At 51.7% G+C, this 12,578-nt stretch overlaps 5 protein-coding genes and 1 non-coding gene across 6 annotated transcripts; 3 read left to right on the top strand and 3 right to left on the bottom strand.

Annotated features, from left to right (window-relative positions):
* Nucleotides 1–221: 221 nt before the first annotated feature.
* Asppvi_005510 lies at nucleotides 222–294 on the bottom strand. The gene has a single exon. It is a non-coding gene; the product is annotated as a tRNA-Thr (tRNA).
* A 789-nt stretch (nucleotides 295–1,083) lies between these two features.
* On the top strand, nucleotides 1,084–1,857 carry Asppvi_005509 (uncharacterized protein; the record flags this gene model as incomplete). Its single annotated transcript, XM_043301430.1, has 3 exons — nucleotides 1,084–1,481; nucleotides 1,528–1,599; nucleotides 1,647–1,857. 3 exons carry the CDS (start codon nucleotides 1,084–1,086, stop codon nucleotides 1,855–1,857), a joined length of 681 nt encoding a protein of 226 aa, XP_043157365.1.
* A 241-nt stretch (nucleotides 1,858–2,098) lies between these two features.
* Nucleotides 2,099–3,193, bottom strand: Asppvi_005508 (putative allergen Asp F4-like; the record flags this gene model as incomplete). The annotated part of the gene is made up of 1 exon (XM_043301429.1): nucleotides 2,099–3,193. The coding sequence occupies one exon, from the start codon at nucleotides 3,191–3,193 to the stop codon at nucleotides 2,099–2,101; it is 1,095 nt and encodes a 364-aa protein (XP_043157364.1).
* A 1,838-nt stretch (nucleotides 3,194–5,031) lies between these two features.
* Nucleotides 5,032–7,624, bottom strand: Asppvi_005507 (putative C6 transcription factor; the record flags this gene model as incomplete). The annotated part of the gene is made up of 9 exons (XM_043301428.1): nucleotides 5,032–5,543; nucleotides 5,591–5,774; nucleotides 5,822–5,997; nucleotides 6,043–6,316; nucleotides 6,366–6,910; nucleotides 6,960–7,228; nucleotides 7,277–7,389; nucleotides 7,443–7,467; nucleotides 7,572–7,624. The coding sequence occupies 9 exons, from the start codon at nucleotides 7,622–7,624 to the stop codon at nucleotides 5,032–5,034; spliced, it is 2,151 nt and encodes a 716-aa protein (XP_043157363.1).
* Nucleotides 7,625–8,279: 655 nt separating this feature from the next.
* Asppvi_005506 (glycoside hydrolase family 76 protein) lies at nucleotides 8,280–9,776 on the top strand (the record flags this gene model as incomplete). Its single annotated transcript, XM_043301427.1, has 3 exons — nucleotides 8,280–8,394; nucleotides 8,445–9,145; nucleotides 9,198–9,776. The coding sequence occupies 3 exons, from the start codon at nucleotides 8,280–8,282 to the stop codon at nucleotides 9,774–9,776; spliced, it is 1,395 nt and encodes a 464-aa protein (XP_043157362.1).
* A 400-nt stretch (nucleotides 9,777–10,176) lies between these two features.
* Nucleotides 10,177–12,326, top strand: Asppvi_005505 (copper amine oxidase; the record flags this gene model as incomplete). The annotated part of the gene is made up of 4 exons (XM_043301426.1): nucleotides 10,177–10,482; nucleotides 10,537–11,116; nucleotides 11,169–12,080; nucleotides 12,127–12,326. The coding sequence occupies 4 exons, from the start codon at nucleotides 10,177–10,179 to the stop codon at nucleotides 12,324–12,326; spliced, it is 1,998 nt and encodes a 665-aa protein (XP_043157361.1).
* Nucleotides 12,327–12,578: the final 252 nt, after the last annotated feature.

Raw genomic sequence — 12,578 nt, 5'->3', positions numbered from 1 at the left:
AGTGATATAAATAGGCTGCACCTTAAAAATAGACTGCTCTTGTCTTGGGTTGATTGGGCGCTCACTTACGTATTCACCATAAGGTCACTCGATATTAAATATAAATTCCCTTAGTATACGACTACGGCTAGGTATAACCCCTGAGCCGGAAAAAAGAAAACGGTGCTCGCACTTGGATTCGAACAGACTTCGTGGTGCAAAGTGCAAGGAGGAAAAAGAAATGCTCACAAGCGGATTTGAACCGCTGACCTCATGATTACTAGTCATGCGCTCTACCAACTGAGCTATGCGAGCTCGTTGAGGAAAACAGTCGATTGTGTTCCTCTATCAACCAAAACAGGAGGGGGCCGAAAAATGTCGGGTGGATACCATAGAACTCACGAGTCATGACGAAACAACGGTGCATGGCATGGTCCCCGTACTCGTACGTTTATATGGTTGCGGAGTATATGGTCGCCTCCTAAACGTCTGGAACTGGGCTATTCTCCGTACTGGCTCCGCATCGGCTCCGTTCATGTATGACTCGGCTTCAAGTATCCGAAATCCCAATATGCCGGCCACGTGTGATCCTAATCAGTGAGCGATGTCCTTCAAAAGTATGGCAGTGCTAAAACACCTTGGCCTTGAATATCAAATGCCATGAGAATATCGCGATACAGCAGAGTATACCCGGCAGGTTCTCCAAACTTTATCTGAGACTGTAGGATGATAGTTCCCCCATCACGGAAAAACGGTCCACGAGAGCTGAGAAGAATGACTGGAAAGCTGGACGCCAATCGACACTGGCGTGATCTTGAATATGAACCGAAGAATTTTCCGTGTCTCCCCTACCTGTCAATTTTGAGCTTAAGCAAGCTAAGTTAGCAAGCCAAGTTAGTGGTGGAGAATCTTCACGTATAGCTCGTTTCAGGATGATTTGCCGGAGTATCCGACCTACGGTCGAATAGATTGCAAAGAGGCACTCTTTGACCCCCTGAAACAGTCGAGGGAACACTTAAAGCCCAATTTCTGCACGTCAAATCGAAAGTCATCAATCGCAAAATCTTTCAGTGCTCAACAGTCGACTCTCTACGTACTATCACAATGAAGCTCGTTCTCGGTCTCCTCCTCCCTACCCTGGGTCTATCTGCCTCCGTCACCAAACGTACGGACACCTGGGGCGGCAGCGTCTCTCTCGGCCCTACCAAATCCACCATCGTCAACGCCGTCACCACCCTCATCCCCGGTGCGGCGCCTGCAACTCAAAGCGGCGAGCTCTTCCTCTGGCCCGGGATGAGTAACGGCACCGGCGATCTTGTCCAGACCACGCTGGAAAGCTGGCCCAGCAATGCCTGGTGCGGTGCAGCGACGGGCCAGTGGTGTGTAAGGGCCAGTCTGTTCGGCAGTTTTGGACAGTTGGACGGGGAGGCCAGCGCGGTTAGCGGGACTGACCAAGTCCGCATTGAGTATAATTTGTTGGATGATAAGGAAACCTGGGTGCAGTACGTATATCGCGCTGTCCGTGAGGATGTTGGCTAATGGTGGTAGGAATGTTACCAATGCGCAGACGGGCAAGGTTCTGTCTACCTTCTCGCACAAGTCTGGGCCGTATATGACTGGGTGAGTTGTTTGTTCCCCAAATTATAGACAGCATGCTGATTGAGTAGCTATGGCACTGGAACTGAGTGTGATGGTGGCTGCACGGGCACTGTTGCAGAGCAAAAGTACCTCAACACGAAGATTACTCTGGCCTCGGCCGACACTACCTTTGGCAACACCATTGCTTCGGCTGCCGGTGCGACGTACTCTGGCTTGAGCTCGAGCGAGGGCGGAAAGGTGTGGACGATTGAGAGCATCACCATTCCCGCCATGTCGTAGAGTTATAGCTCGTCTATTTCACTTACCTTAGCTTCCATTTCGGGACTGGTGAACGTCATTCAGCGCAGAGTCTTTCTTTTATTCCTTTCTAGATAGTATCGAATATTATTAGTTATTGAGCCCTTTCCCCACCGGAGTAGACAAGAATGAAGGGCTGACCAAGAGGAAGATAGATCAATGTATACAGTCGAAAAACTATTTACCCGATCAAACTGTGTATATACAGTCGAGATCAAATGACTCAACCACTGTAATCCACCTCAACTGCTAACCTCACCGCACCGGCACTCACACTACCCCCGATACCATCAACAGACGCCTTGGCCGCCGTGTACGCATTCTCCACCTTGGCGGCATCAGTTGTGATATACGAGCAGTCATCGCCCTTATAATCACAGATCCTCATCCCCTGCACCGTCAGTCCCGCCTTCTGCGCCTGGATGGCAGACACATCCCACCCAGACCATTCAGAATTATCGGTGTCCCCGAAATCGAATTCGCCCCAGGTACAGGCGTAACCGCCGTACTCGTCCGTCGGCAGCGAGTCCCCTGCAGCGGCACCCCATCCACCCTGTGAGTTCTCATCAAAGGCAACGTACTTGGTCTCGCCAGCCCCAAGGGTGAAGTTGAGCGCCGAGTGGCCGTACCACCCGTCCAACTTGCCGTCAGGGCCCATCTTGTTCCAGATCGAGACAAACCAGTTGTCGGTGTTGCTGCCTGTGAACTGCACGACGTACTTGTATTGCGAGGCTGTGGAGGCGGTCACCTCGATGATGTTGCTGCCCCAAGGGCTGCCGACGTTGCCGGTATACTCGATCCCCGAGCCGGAGGAGTTGGTGCGTTTGCCGAATCCAGAGGTCGAGTACACGCCATTTGAAGGGGTGGAGGTCCAGCTGGCGCTGTTGCCGGAGTTGCTGGTCGTAGCAGACGTCGTGGCGCTGCTGGTGCTAGTGCTCGTCCTTGTGCTAGTACTAAACGTAGTGGCTGGGCTGGTGGTGGCCGGAAAAATATCCAGAAGGTGCACAGAGACGTCAAGGTTGACACTTGCTAGCGGTTGGCTTTCAGCAGTGGAAGTCTCCGCGGCTGCCACGGTGGTGGTGGTTGGCTGGGGAGCAGGATGATGTCGCGTGATAGTGGTGTACATGGTGACAACGTCGAGGTTGACGATAGTCTTGGTGCTGAACGCTGGGTGGGCATGGGCGTCAAACTGTCTAGCCTTCAATCCTGCATTCTGAGCAAGATGCTGAGGGCGATGAGCATGCTCGTGTGCGTGATGTGCTCCAGCCATGGCCGAGCCAGCGGCGATGGCTGTCAAAAGGAACGACTCCCACTTCATGGCGAATGGGTAAATCTGGCTCTGCTTGTAAAAAGGAGTGGCTAATGTTTGATAGACTTGGTGTAAAACAATCAAAGGAGTGGCAGCGATGGTGATCCCATGAAAAAGAGCGTTGGGTGCGATATATGAATGAATGACTGTTGGATGAAGACTCCTGAACCTCGCCAAGTGGGACCAGCGCCAAAGATCAAAGACCTGAACGACTATAGGCAAGACGTATGGTCAAGAGTGTATCGTCAGCGCCCAAGAGAAGCAGACATATTGGACAGACGCTTGTCTAGTCAATTGGTATTCATCAACAGTCCACTGGCGTCAAACCTTACGGTTTACAGAATATGAAACGAAATGCCCCATCCCATCCAGAGCCTAAGAGCGTTTAGACGACTGACTAGCTGAATTGATATAGTCTGCGCGGTTCTGGACCTAGGCATGTTGATTGTTGATAGCATCCGGGAACCAACATGCCATCCCTACGTAAGCGGGCCCTCCTTGCGTCGTCAACATTCTCGGCCACTCAGAACCAGGAGGTGCGCAAGGGAACCATCAAAAGATCTTGAATCTTCCAAGTGGTTATGCAGTAGAACTGCCCTGATTCGTAGCTGCTATCTATACAGCAGTATTACCAGGTTTTGTCTTGCAGTGGCATCTCCGGGCGTAACCTTATGGCAGGACAGTGGGATTTCCAAGTCGTCAAAAATTTTGATCCGAGGTCTAGATTCTATGAATGATATCAGACAGGCACGGTGCAGAATAACAACCGATAGTGTTGCCCTCAATCGTGCTTCTCTCTCCTCTCACCTCTGGCGCATTTAACATGCAACTGCGCTTCATATACCAGAATACACCAACTTTCAACCCATAAGAGCATCGTTCCACTTGACTTATGCTCATAATATACCGAGTATTATTGTAGTGTCTTAAGCATATAATTAGGAGGGACGTGAAATTGTCTCGTTCTTTCAGAAGGAAACGCGAGTGGATCCCTTCACTTACGTATACAACGGCTCTAATGAACGCCTTCGACACGCTAACAGCAGCCACTGGCTTGGGGCAAAACTCTAGATCGGGATGACGAATGCTTGGTACTATTGACTCCTATTCTAGTCCAGGCAAGCACGTTCATGATGCGGAAAACAATCAGCGTTGAGAAGGGCTGCGCCTCAGATACGTATGCACAATGCGCGGATGAATCAAGCACATTTCGGACGTAGCCACGGCTTTACATTATGGACAGCTTTCATGGGAGGGACAATTCTTATATGTTCATCACTGTTAAAATGACAAGCATTTTCATATACGGAGATCAATTCAATCGGCAATTGAGACAGAAAAATAGCCGCTGTAAGTCTGAAGATCCGGGCCAATGTCCGAATCCACGTATCTGCATACGTATGTCTTTCAATTATTACGAATTTACTTACGGAGCAGAAACATTAGATAGATCTGTCATTTCAGGCCCATTTATGCTAATTTCAGTGTCATGTTTGAGGATGTCCGTGCCTGGCGCCATGCGCATCAAGTTTTCATACACTGCGTGCTGCTAGAACTTTTAAAATTATCAAATGGTAGCAAGTACTGTTTAGATATGGGCATTCAGGTGAAGAGATTGTGTTCGATACCAATTCATAAGAAAGGCTGTTCTACAACATTAAGATACGGTCGTTTGGCAGACCGTACGTAGCTGCCGCATCAGATAAGGAGCAATAGCGCCATTAACGAAGTAATAGAGTCTAGAAAGATCAACATTACGATATCTCACAGCATCACCGAGATCCGTATCGGAATTTCTAATGCCAATGCTCGATTCTCGTTGAGAGAAAGGTAAATTAAGCTAGCCATCACCCCCACAACCACAAGTCAGCCGGTAACTCCTCGCCCTCTGCCCCAGGAACTAAGCTGTTCGCATTCAGCTCATCCGTCGCCGAGAGCATATGATTCAATGATAGTCCGAAATCCCGCCAGTCGAAAAGGAGCTCCTCCTCCTGTGCTCCTGTGACTGTGACTGGAGGCGTCGGACCGGGGCCTTCTGCATCCAGACCCGTTCTTCGGTCCTCCTGTTGAGCCACAGCGCTTTCTTCGTTGATTGGCGCAATAAGAGGAGTTCCCGTGTCCTGTTCACGGTGAGGGGTACTTGGCCGTATTAGCGGTTGCACCAACTCTTCGAGAAGCTCAATCTCCGATCTGCGAAGTTGCGCGACACGGTTTCCCCGGGCGATCATCTCATCTAATAGACTGAAGCCCATATCGCGGTAACTGTGGTCTGGTAGGGTGCCGGGCAAGACGGCGGAGATCAAGGAGAGAATAAAGAAGGATGAGAAGAGGTTCTCGAGGTCGAAGGGGAGAAAGCTTTCTGCTTTGCTGTCAGGGAACGGATCAGTCGGGGGCATGGGGACTAACCAAGGAGATTCTGGTCTCGCAGGGCCGTTAGTATCTTCAATGATTTGAGTGCTGAATCGATACATGCTTGGATCAGAGTCCGAACGGGCGAAGATAGACTTCGGAAGACGTCGCCCTCTTCGAAGCAGCTTAGTCGTTCCCACAGCAAACTCAGGATGAGCGGACGAGCGGTGACGATAATGCACTTTTCTCCATAAGCCACCTGGGAATGATTAAAGGAATGACACGCACCGAATGACATGAAAGTGTCAACCGAGTGGTCACACCGGAAAGAGTATCCACTGAACTCGAGAACCGATGAGCGAAGACCTCCTCCAATTCCCGCGACAGGTCGGTCATCTCATGCAGTATGGAGCGAATGCCATGAAGGAAGGCACTGCCCAACTTCCCGTTCGCACTGTACGCCGCTGTGGGCAGCGTTAGCCTGTCCCTACCAGCTGGAAGTCACCTACTATTCAACACCCGCGTGATAACCTGCGTGATCTTGACATGAAGGCTCAAAGCTGCTGTCTCCTGGGAGCAGATCATCGGGTCCCACAGGACTGTGGTTACGTCCTCGTCATGCACCGAAGTCGGCGCCCCGATCAACGAAGAGAACTTCCGGTCTAGAATGTATACCGTCCACCAGACCTTAGTACACCGTTCGACGCGCTTCTGGCCAAGTTGCTCAACTGGAAGAGCACGATGCAAGCCTTCTACCAGTGCCATACGCATGGCATGACCGATCTGCGCTCGTCAGTCGTCGTCCGTCGATGATGAAGTGGCAAATGCATACATAGCAATATGCCGAGTCCCGCATATCCACCGAGTGAAGATACAGCGCAATCAGCGCCAGAACCTCAATGGCTAGCAGCGGATCCTGCCAGAGCGTTGTAGTATCCGGTAACAGTGACATCGCTCGGGAGAAGTACTTTGTCCACGATGTAGCATGTGATGCCCTTCGCACMGGCGCCAACAATGCCTCTCCGAACGCCAGCACGACCAGAAACTGCACGTACCACAGCCTGGATACCTGGACCTTTGCGGACGCGTTATGATAGAACTCGTCCAGGTTACTGGTGAAGTCCTCCTCGTCAATGAGCTGATACAGATGGCCGAAATGGAAGCGGACCGTGTTGAGCATGTAGATTGCTTGATCGCGAGAAGGGAGTCCGCTTATATCCGGGATCTCTTCGGAGCTAGCCTGGCGCCACTGGATCTGATATGCATCGCCGTCGACGGCCAGAGGAATCGGTTTGGTGCTTGTCGGGTTAAGTCGGGTCTGGATTGTGCTGAGGACCCGACGACTGAACGACCATGTCGAGGTTGGACCGAGAAGTACTGATAGTCAACCATTAGCGAAATTCTTACTTTCAGGTAAATAGCATACACCAGGCCCGTTGTGTGCGTCCGCTGTTCTTCACGTAGGTGGATGGCGATACCAGGGGATTGGAGGCGAATCGCTCATCGTGTCGATTCAACTCCTGTTGCTCAGGCGTAGCGAGTTCGCATGGCTCCGACACTGACTGCGGCGCTTCTTTTGAACAGCTAGACTCAGAATTACTAGCATGTCCCTCTAAGAAGCGAGGCCGCTTTGACGGGGTCGATGTAAGTGAGCCTTCTAGTTCGCTCACTTTTCTCTTGAGCGAAAGAAACAACCTCAATGTCCGTTAGAATCAGATATCATGCTGGCTTCCCTCGACATACTCTTCAGAAACTACAATCTTCCGATCTTCCTCAAACACGCAATCTTGCTGCCGACTGCGACACTTATCACACGGCTGCGTGCCGGAGCATTTGACCTTGCGAGACCGACATCGCTGACAGCTGTGGCAGTCAGTCGGGCACTCGGCTAGGAACCTGGGCGACATACGCGTTGGAAGTGCGCTTGGAACGAGCTGAGTGGTCCATCCGTTCTCATTCAGTCAGAAGAATTGTACAATTGACCATTACTATTGCTATGGCCTGCTCTTGATTCTATTGTTGGCATTTAGTCACCGACCCCGCAGACTGAGGGACCGGCGGGATCTGATTGGCCAGCAGCTTGTATGCCATCATGGCTGGTATTAAGAATGTGTATCCTGGATATGATTGTGAATAACAAAAGTTGGGAAGATACCTTAAGGATATACATTGAAGGCGATGTAGAACACTGCTGTAGGAGTACAGTGTCGAGTTATCAATCCTCACATTATCTCATTGAGTTGCCTCGGAGTCTGCTGGTCTGGCACAGAATCCCCAATTCCCAAGCTGAAACAGCTGGTCCTCCATCAAGCTCACCAAGCCCACCAAACCCCGTTCAGATGCGCCTTTCTGTATCAGATAATTGGCATTGCGTAGTCGCTGTTTCTTTATTGGTTGCTTTTAGGATTCAGCGGTTATTGCCTGTCATTGATTGATTGGGATAGCGCGACTGACGTTACTACTTCATGGTTTTGCCCATTTTTGAGTGTCCTTAGTTTAGACTCGTCAGGCACTACAGGCAAACTGGTAAAGAGACTCTATGTTTGGACCTCAGGAACGGCCTTTACCTTCGCATCGCTTCAGGATGGATGTTGCAGTGTCTGCCACAGTCTGAGGCATGGGCATGGTTCTTGCAACCATCGGGGCTAAGTATTTTTCAACAGTCGCTCTTTTCATTGAGATGATTACTGCAGAGTGATCAGTCTCGTTACGCTCCTTGTGGAAAATTATTATCGGGACGTCCATAATGGGACGTCAATGCCAGAGTCACTGGCCTTTATCGTTACGTTTCTGTCTATTATTATCGTTATTACTACTCCCCCTCCCAGCGACCGCACTCAACCTCAACGTTACAGATTCAGGTGAGCTCTACGAAAACATTGTTCACTCCGAATGGACTAATAGTCCCTAGAAAATATCAAAGAGGTAGCCAGTCAACTAGCCTGGGACCTCGTCAGCTTCTACACTGGCAACAACACCGGCGACGTTCCGGGTAACCTCCCCGCCCCCTACTACTGGTGGGAAGCCGGCGCTTTTTTCGGCACCCTCGTCAACTACTGGCGATATACCGGCGACGATACCTACAACAACATCACTATGCAGGCTATTTTGCATCAGGCCGGAACAGGTGACTTTATGCCTTCCAACCAGACCCGCACCGAAGGCAACGATGACCAGGCCTTCTGGGCCTTTACCGCACTCATGGCGGCCGAACATAATTTCCCCAACCCACCCGAAGACTCGCCGTCGTGGCTGGCCATGGCGCAAGCAGTCTTCAACGAGCAGGTCGCGCGCTGGGATGATCGGACCTGTGGAGGTGGGCTGAAGTGGCAGATATTTTCCTTCAACAACGGATACACGTATGGCAACTCCATTTCGAACGGAGGGCTCTTCAACATCGCAGCCCGTCTCGCACGGTATACAGGGGATCCCACGTATGCCGAATGGGCGAACAAGGTCTGGGACTGGGTCACAGACATTGGACTGATCGGTCCGGAATATTATATCTTCGACGGGGCGTACGAAAGCGACAACTGCTCCGAGCTCAATCGAGTCGAATGGACGTATAACAATGGTGTCTTTCTGCATGGAGCCGCCCATATGTGGAACTATGTATGTCTCMTAGTCAGCTCTCCAAGAGTGAGGAAACAGCTGACCCTGCCAGACCAAAGGCAACTCCACATGGAAACAGCGCATCGATGGTCTCCTCGACGCGCAGAGACTCTTCCTCTCGCCGAACAAGTCATCCGAGAATGTTCTTTATGAATACGCCTGCGAGACGATCAACACGTGTCAAACCGACCAGTACTCCTTCAAAGCGTATCTGGCGCGCTGGATGGGGGATGTTGCGCAGTTAGCTCCCTGGACCCGCGATACCATTGCAACTCGGCTGCGGGCTTCAGCCACGGCAGCAGCAGCGCAATGTGTTGGCGGCAAGACAGGAACGTATTGCGGAATGCGATGGACGACGGGCGAGTACGACGGCACGACAGGAGTGGGACAGCAGATGTCGGCGTTGGAGGTGGTTATGGCGAATCTGTTCGAGACGGTCGCGGGGCCCTTGACGAATAGCACGGGAGGAACGAGCAAGGGGAACAGTGCGGCGGGGAGGGGCTCCTCGGATGGAACTGCGTTGCCCGACGATACTAGTATCGTCACGATGACTGACCGAGTGGTCGCGTGGATCGCAACTGGGGGATTGGGGGTGCTGCTGGGGGGATATCTGTATCTCGTGGTGACATGACGCTGGCCGTCGACAACAGCGATGATAACCTAATGAATAATGAATGTCAAATGAAACGAAGCGTCTCCTCGTGCAGTTGTCCTTTTCCTGTCAATCTGGACCAAAGAGGAAATGATAACACTCGTGATGCGCTAACCCTTTTGGGCAAGAGATACGCCGAATCAGAGCTGGCCAATAAGATGGCGCACGTGACTCTTGGCGGCGGAGAAAGGCATCCGACCACCAATCAGCGGCTTCTCAGGCATTGCGTACAACACGAGGACTTGGAGAGCGTAGGTAAGTATCTTGCCCCAGACTACCCAGAGTAGATATGTCCTAGAAAAGGGTATATATAGGCCTATGATCCTGGTCAAAAACATGGCAAATCATTCTTTTCTTTCCGATTCGGTGTAGACACATCATGACGGCGCTTCATCCCTTTGACCCCATCACTCCCGGGGAAATCCAGTTGGCCGTCAAGATTCTGGAAGCGGCTTTCCCGGGAGTCTCCCTGAGATACAAGAAAATCGATGTCAATGAACCTCTGAAAAGGGAGGTTGTACCGTACATTGAAGCTGAGAGGTTAGGGAAGCCTTTACCGACGGCACCAACCCGGTTGTTGCAGGTTCTGTTCCATCGTCTAGACAATGGAGCATTCTACAAAGCGTTGCTCAATGCAGGGACAAGGTCTGTGGTGTATGCTAAACAGCTGCCCAAGGAGGTTCAGGTATATTCTATGCCGATAGATGAACGTTTACAGAAGGTCTTCTAATTCAACCAGGGCCCGGTCGATGCAGACGAACTGATCGAAATTGAGCAACTCTGTCTGAGCCACCCCGCCGTGCAAGCAGAGATTGCCAAAATGCAACTGCCGCAAGGGGTGGCGGTTTGCAACGATCCCTGGATCTACGGAACGGATGATCCCAAGGAATCCCGTCGCCTGTTCCAGTGCTATATGTACGTGGTGACCACAGACCATCCGCAAAATAACCACTATGCTACGCCGTGCAAATTCTCCCCCGTGTTCGATGCTCTCACTCATGAACTGGTCCGTATGGACTATCTCCCGGGTGGTGTGGACGCCCAGGTCACCGAGACTCAGCCGTGGAAGATGGTGGAGACCATCCAGTACGCGCATGATCTGCTCACAGAACCGCTGCGGACGGATCTGAAGCCATATATTGTGCAGCAGCCTGAGGGTCCATCATTCCAAGTACAGGGAAACCTGGTCTCATGGCAGAAGTGGAAGTTTCGCGTGGGTTTCAACACCCGCGAAGGGTTGGTCATCTACAACACCACTTATGACGGACGCAATGTGTTTTACCGGCTGTCAGTGTCCGAGATGACCGTACCATATGGAGGTATGCATTGATCAGCCATGACTGTGGACAAGAGTAGTCACTAACAGAATAGACCCGCGCGCCCCCTACCACCGCAAGCAAGCGTTCGACGTCGGCGATGTTGGATTTGGTATCACTGCCAACCAGCTCTCCCTTGGCTGTGACTGTCTAGGTCACATCAAGTACTTTGACGGGTACCGCTCCGACTCCAAGGGCACCCCCGTGCAGCTGAAGAACGTCATCTGTTTGCACGAGCAAGATAATGGTCTGCAACACAAGCACACCAACTACCGCACCGGCGCCGCCACGGTGGTCCGCAACCGCCAGCTAGTAGTCCAGATGATCTGCACCGTCTCCAACTACGAGTACATCTTTGCCTTCATCTTTGACCAAGCCGCTAACATCGAGTTGGAGGTGCGCGCGACCGGTATCCTCTCTACTGTGCCGTTCGACAACGAGAAATTCGGGACGACAGTGCCTTGGGGAACGAACGTTGGGCCGGGTGTTATGGCGCCTTTCCACCAGCACATGTTCTCCTTTCGTATCGACCCCTCCCTGGATGGGTTCAAAAACACGGTCTACTATGAAGATAGCGTCCCCATGCCCGAGGACGAGAATAACCCGTACTTGGTCGGCTACACCACGGAACAAACCGTCCTGCGGACCAGCGGCAGCGCCAACACCAGCGTAGAGCGCCACCGGGTCTTCAAGATCCGCAATGACGCCTGCATCAACCCCATCACGTATAAACCGGTCGCATATAAGTTGCAGACCTCACCGAGCCAAATGCTTCTGGCCGGGAACAGGTCGTTTGGCTACAAGCGGGCCGAGTTCGCTACCAAGCCGATCTGGGTGACGAAGTATCAGGACGACGAGCTGTATGCGGCTGGAGAATTCACCAACCAGAGCAAGCAGAGCGAGGGGGTAGAAAAGTGGGTGAAGCGCAATGATCCTGTTGAGAACGAGGATCTTGTCCTGTGGCATAGTAAGTTCGATTGACTCCCGCGTTGAGGCCTCGCTGACGGTCCTAGCTTTTGGTCTTACGCACAACCCCCGGGTGGAGGATTTCCCTGTGATGCCGGTCGAACGTGTCAGTGTCATGCTCAAGCCGGATGGCTTCTTTACCAAGAACCCGGCCCTGGATGTTCCCGCGTCTACTCAGACATTCAACCGGTCAACGCTGCATCCCGAGCCGGCTGCGTGCTGCGCTCCAGCCAAGGTGAAGTTGTAGTAATCATGAATGACATAGGCATCATGCTTGACGAAGTCCATCCAATTGCCTACTATACGCAAAAGCATACTGTCTGAATGAAGTAACCTATTATGGATTCAACGCGCGACAAAGTAGTATGTATGCCATGGTACAGATAATATATATTAAAAACAGCGACTACGGCTGATGAACGTAATGGCGCTCGCAGCTTATTCACTTCGCCGAGTCAAGCATCGAGCATCGGGAATGAGGGCAATGGCTTGCTCCTGT

Source organism: Aspergillus pseudoviridinutans, assembly GCF_018340605.1.
Source record: "Aspergillus pseudoviridinutans IFM 55266 DNA, scaffold_4, whole genome shotgun sequence".
NCBI classification, from domain to species: Eukaryota; Fungi; Ascomycota; class Eurotiomycetes; order Eurotiales; family Aspergillaceae; genus Aspergillus; species Aspergillus pseudoviridinutans.
Note: the sequence above shows the minus strand (reverse complement) of the source record. Positions and strands in the feature narration are given on the sequence as shown.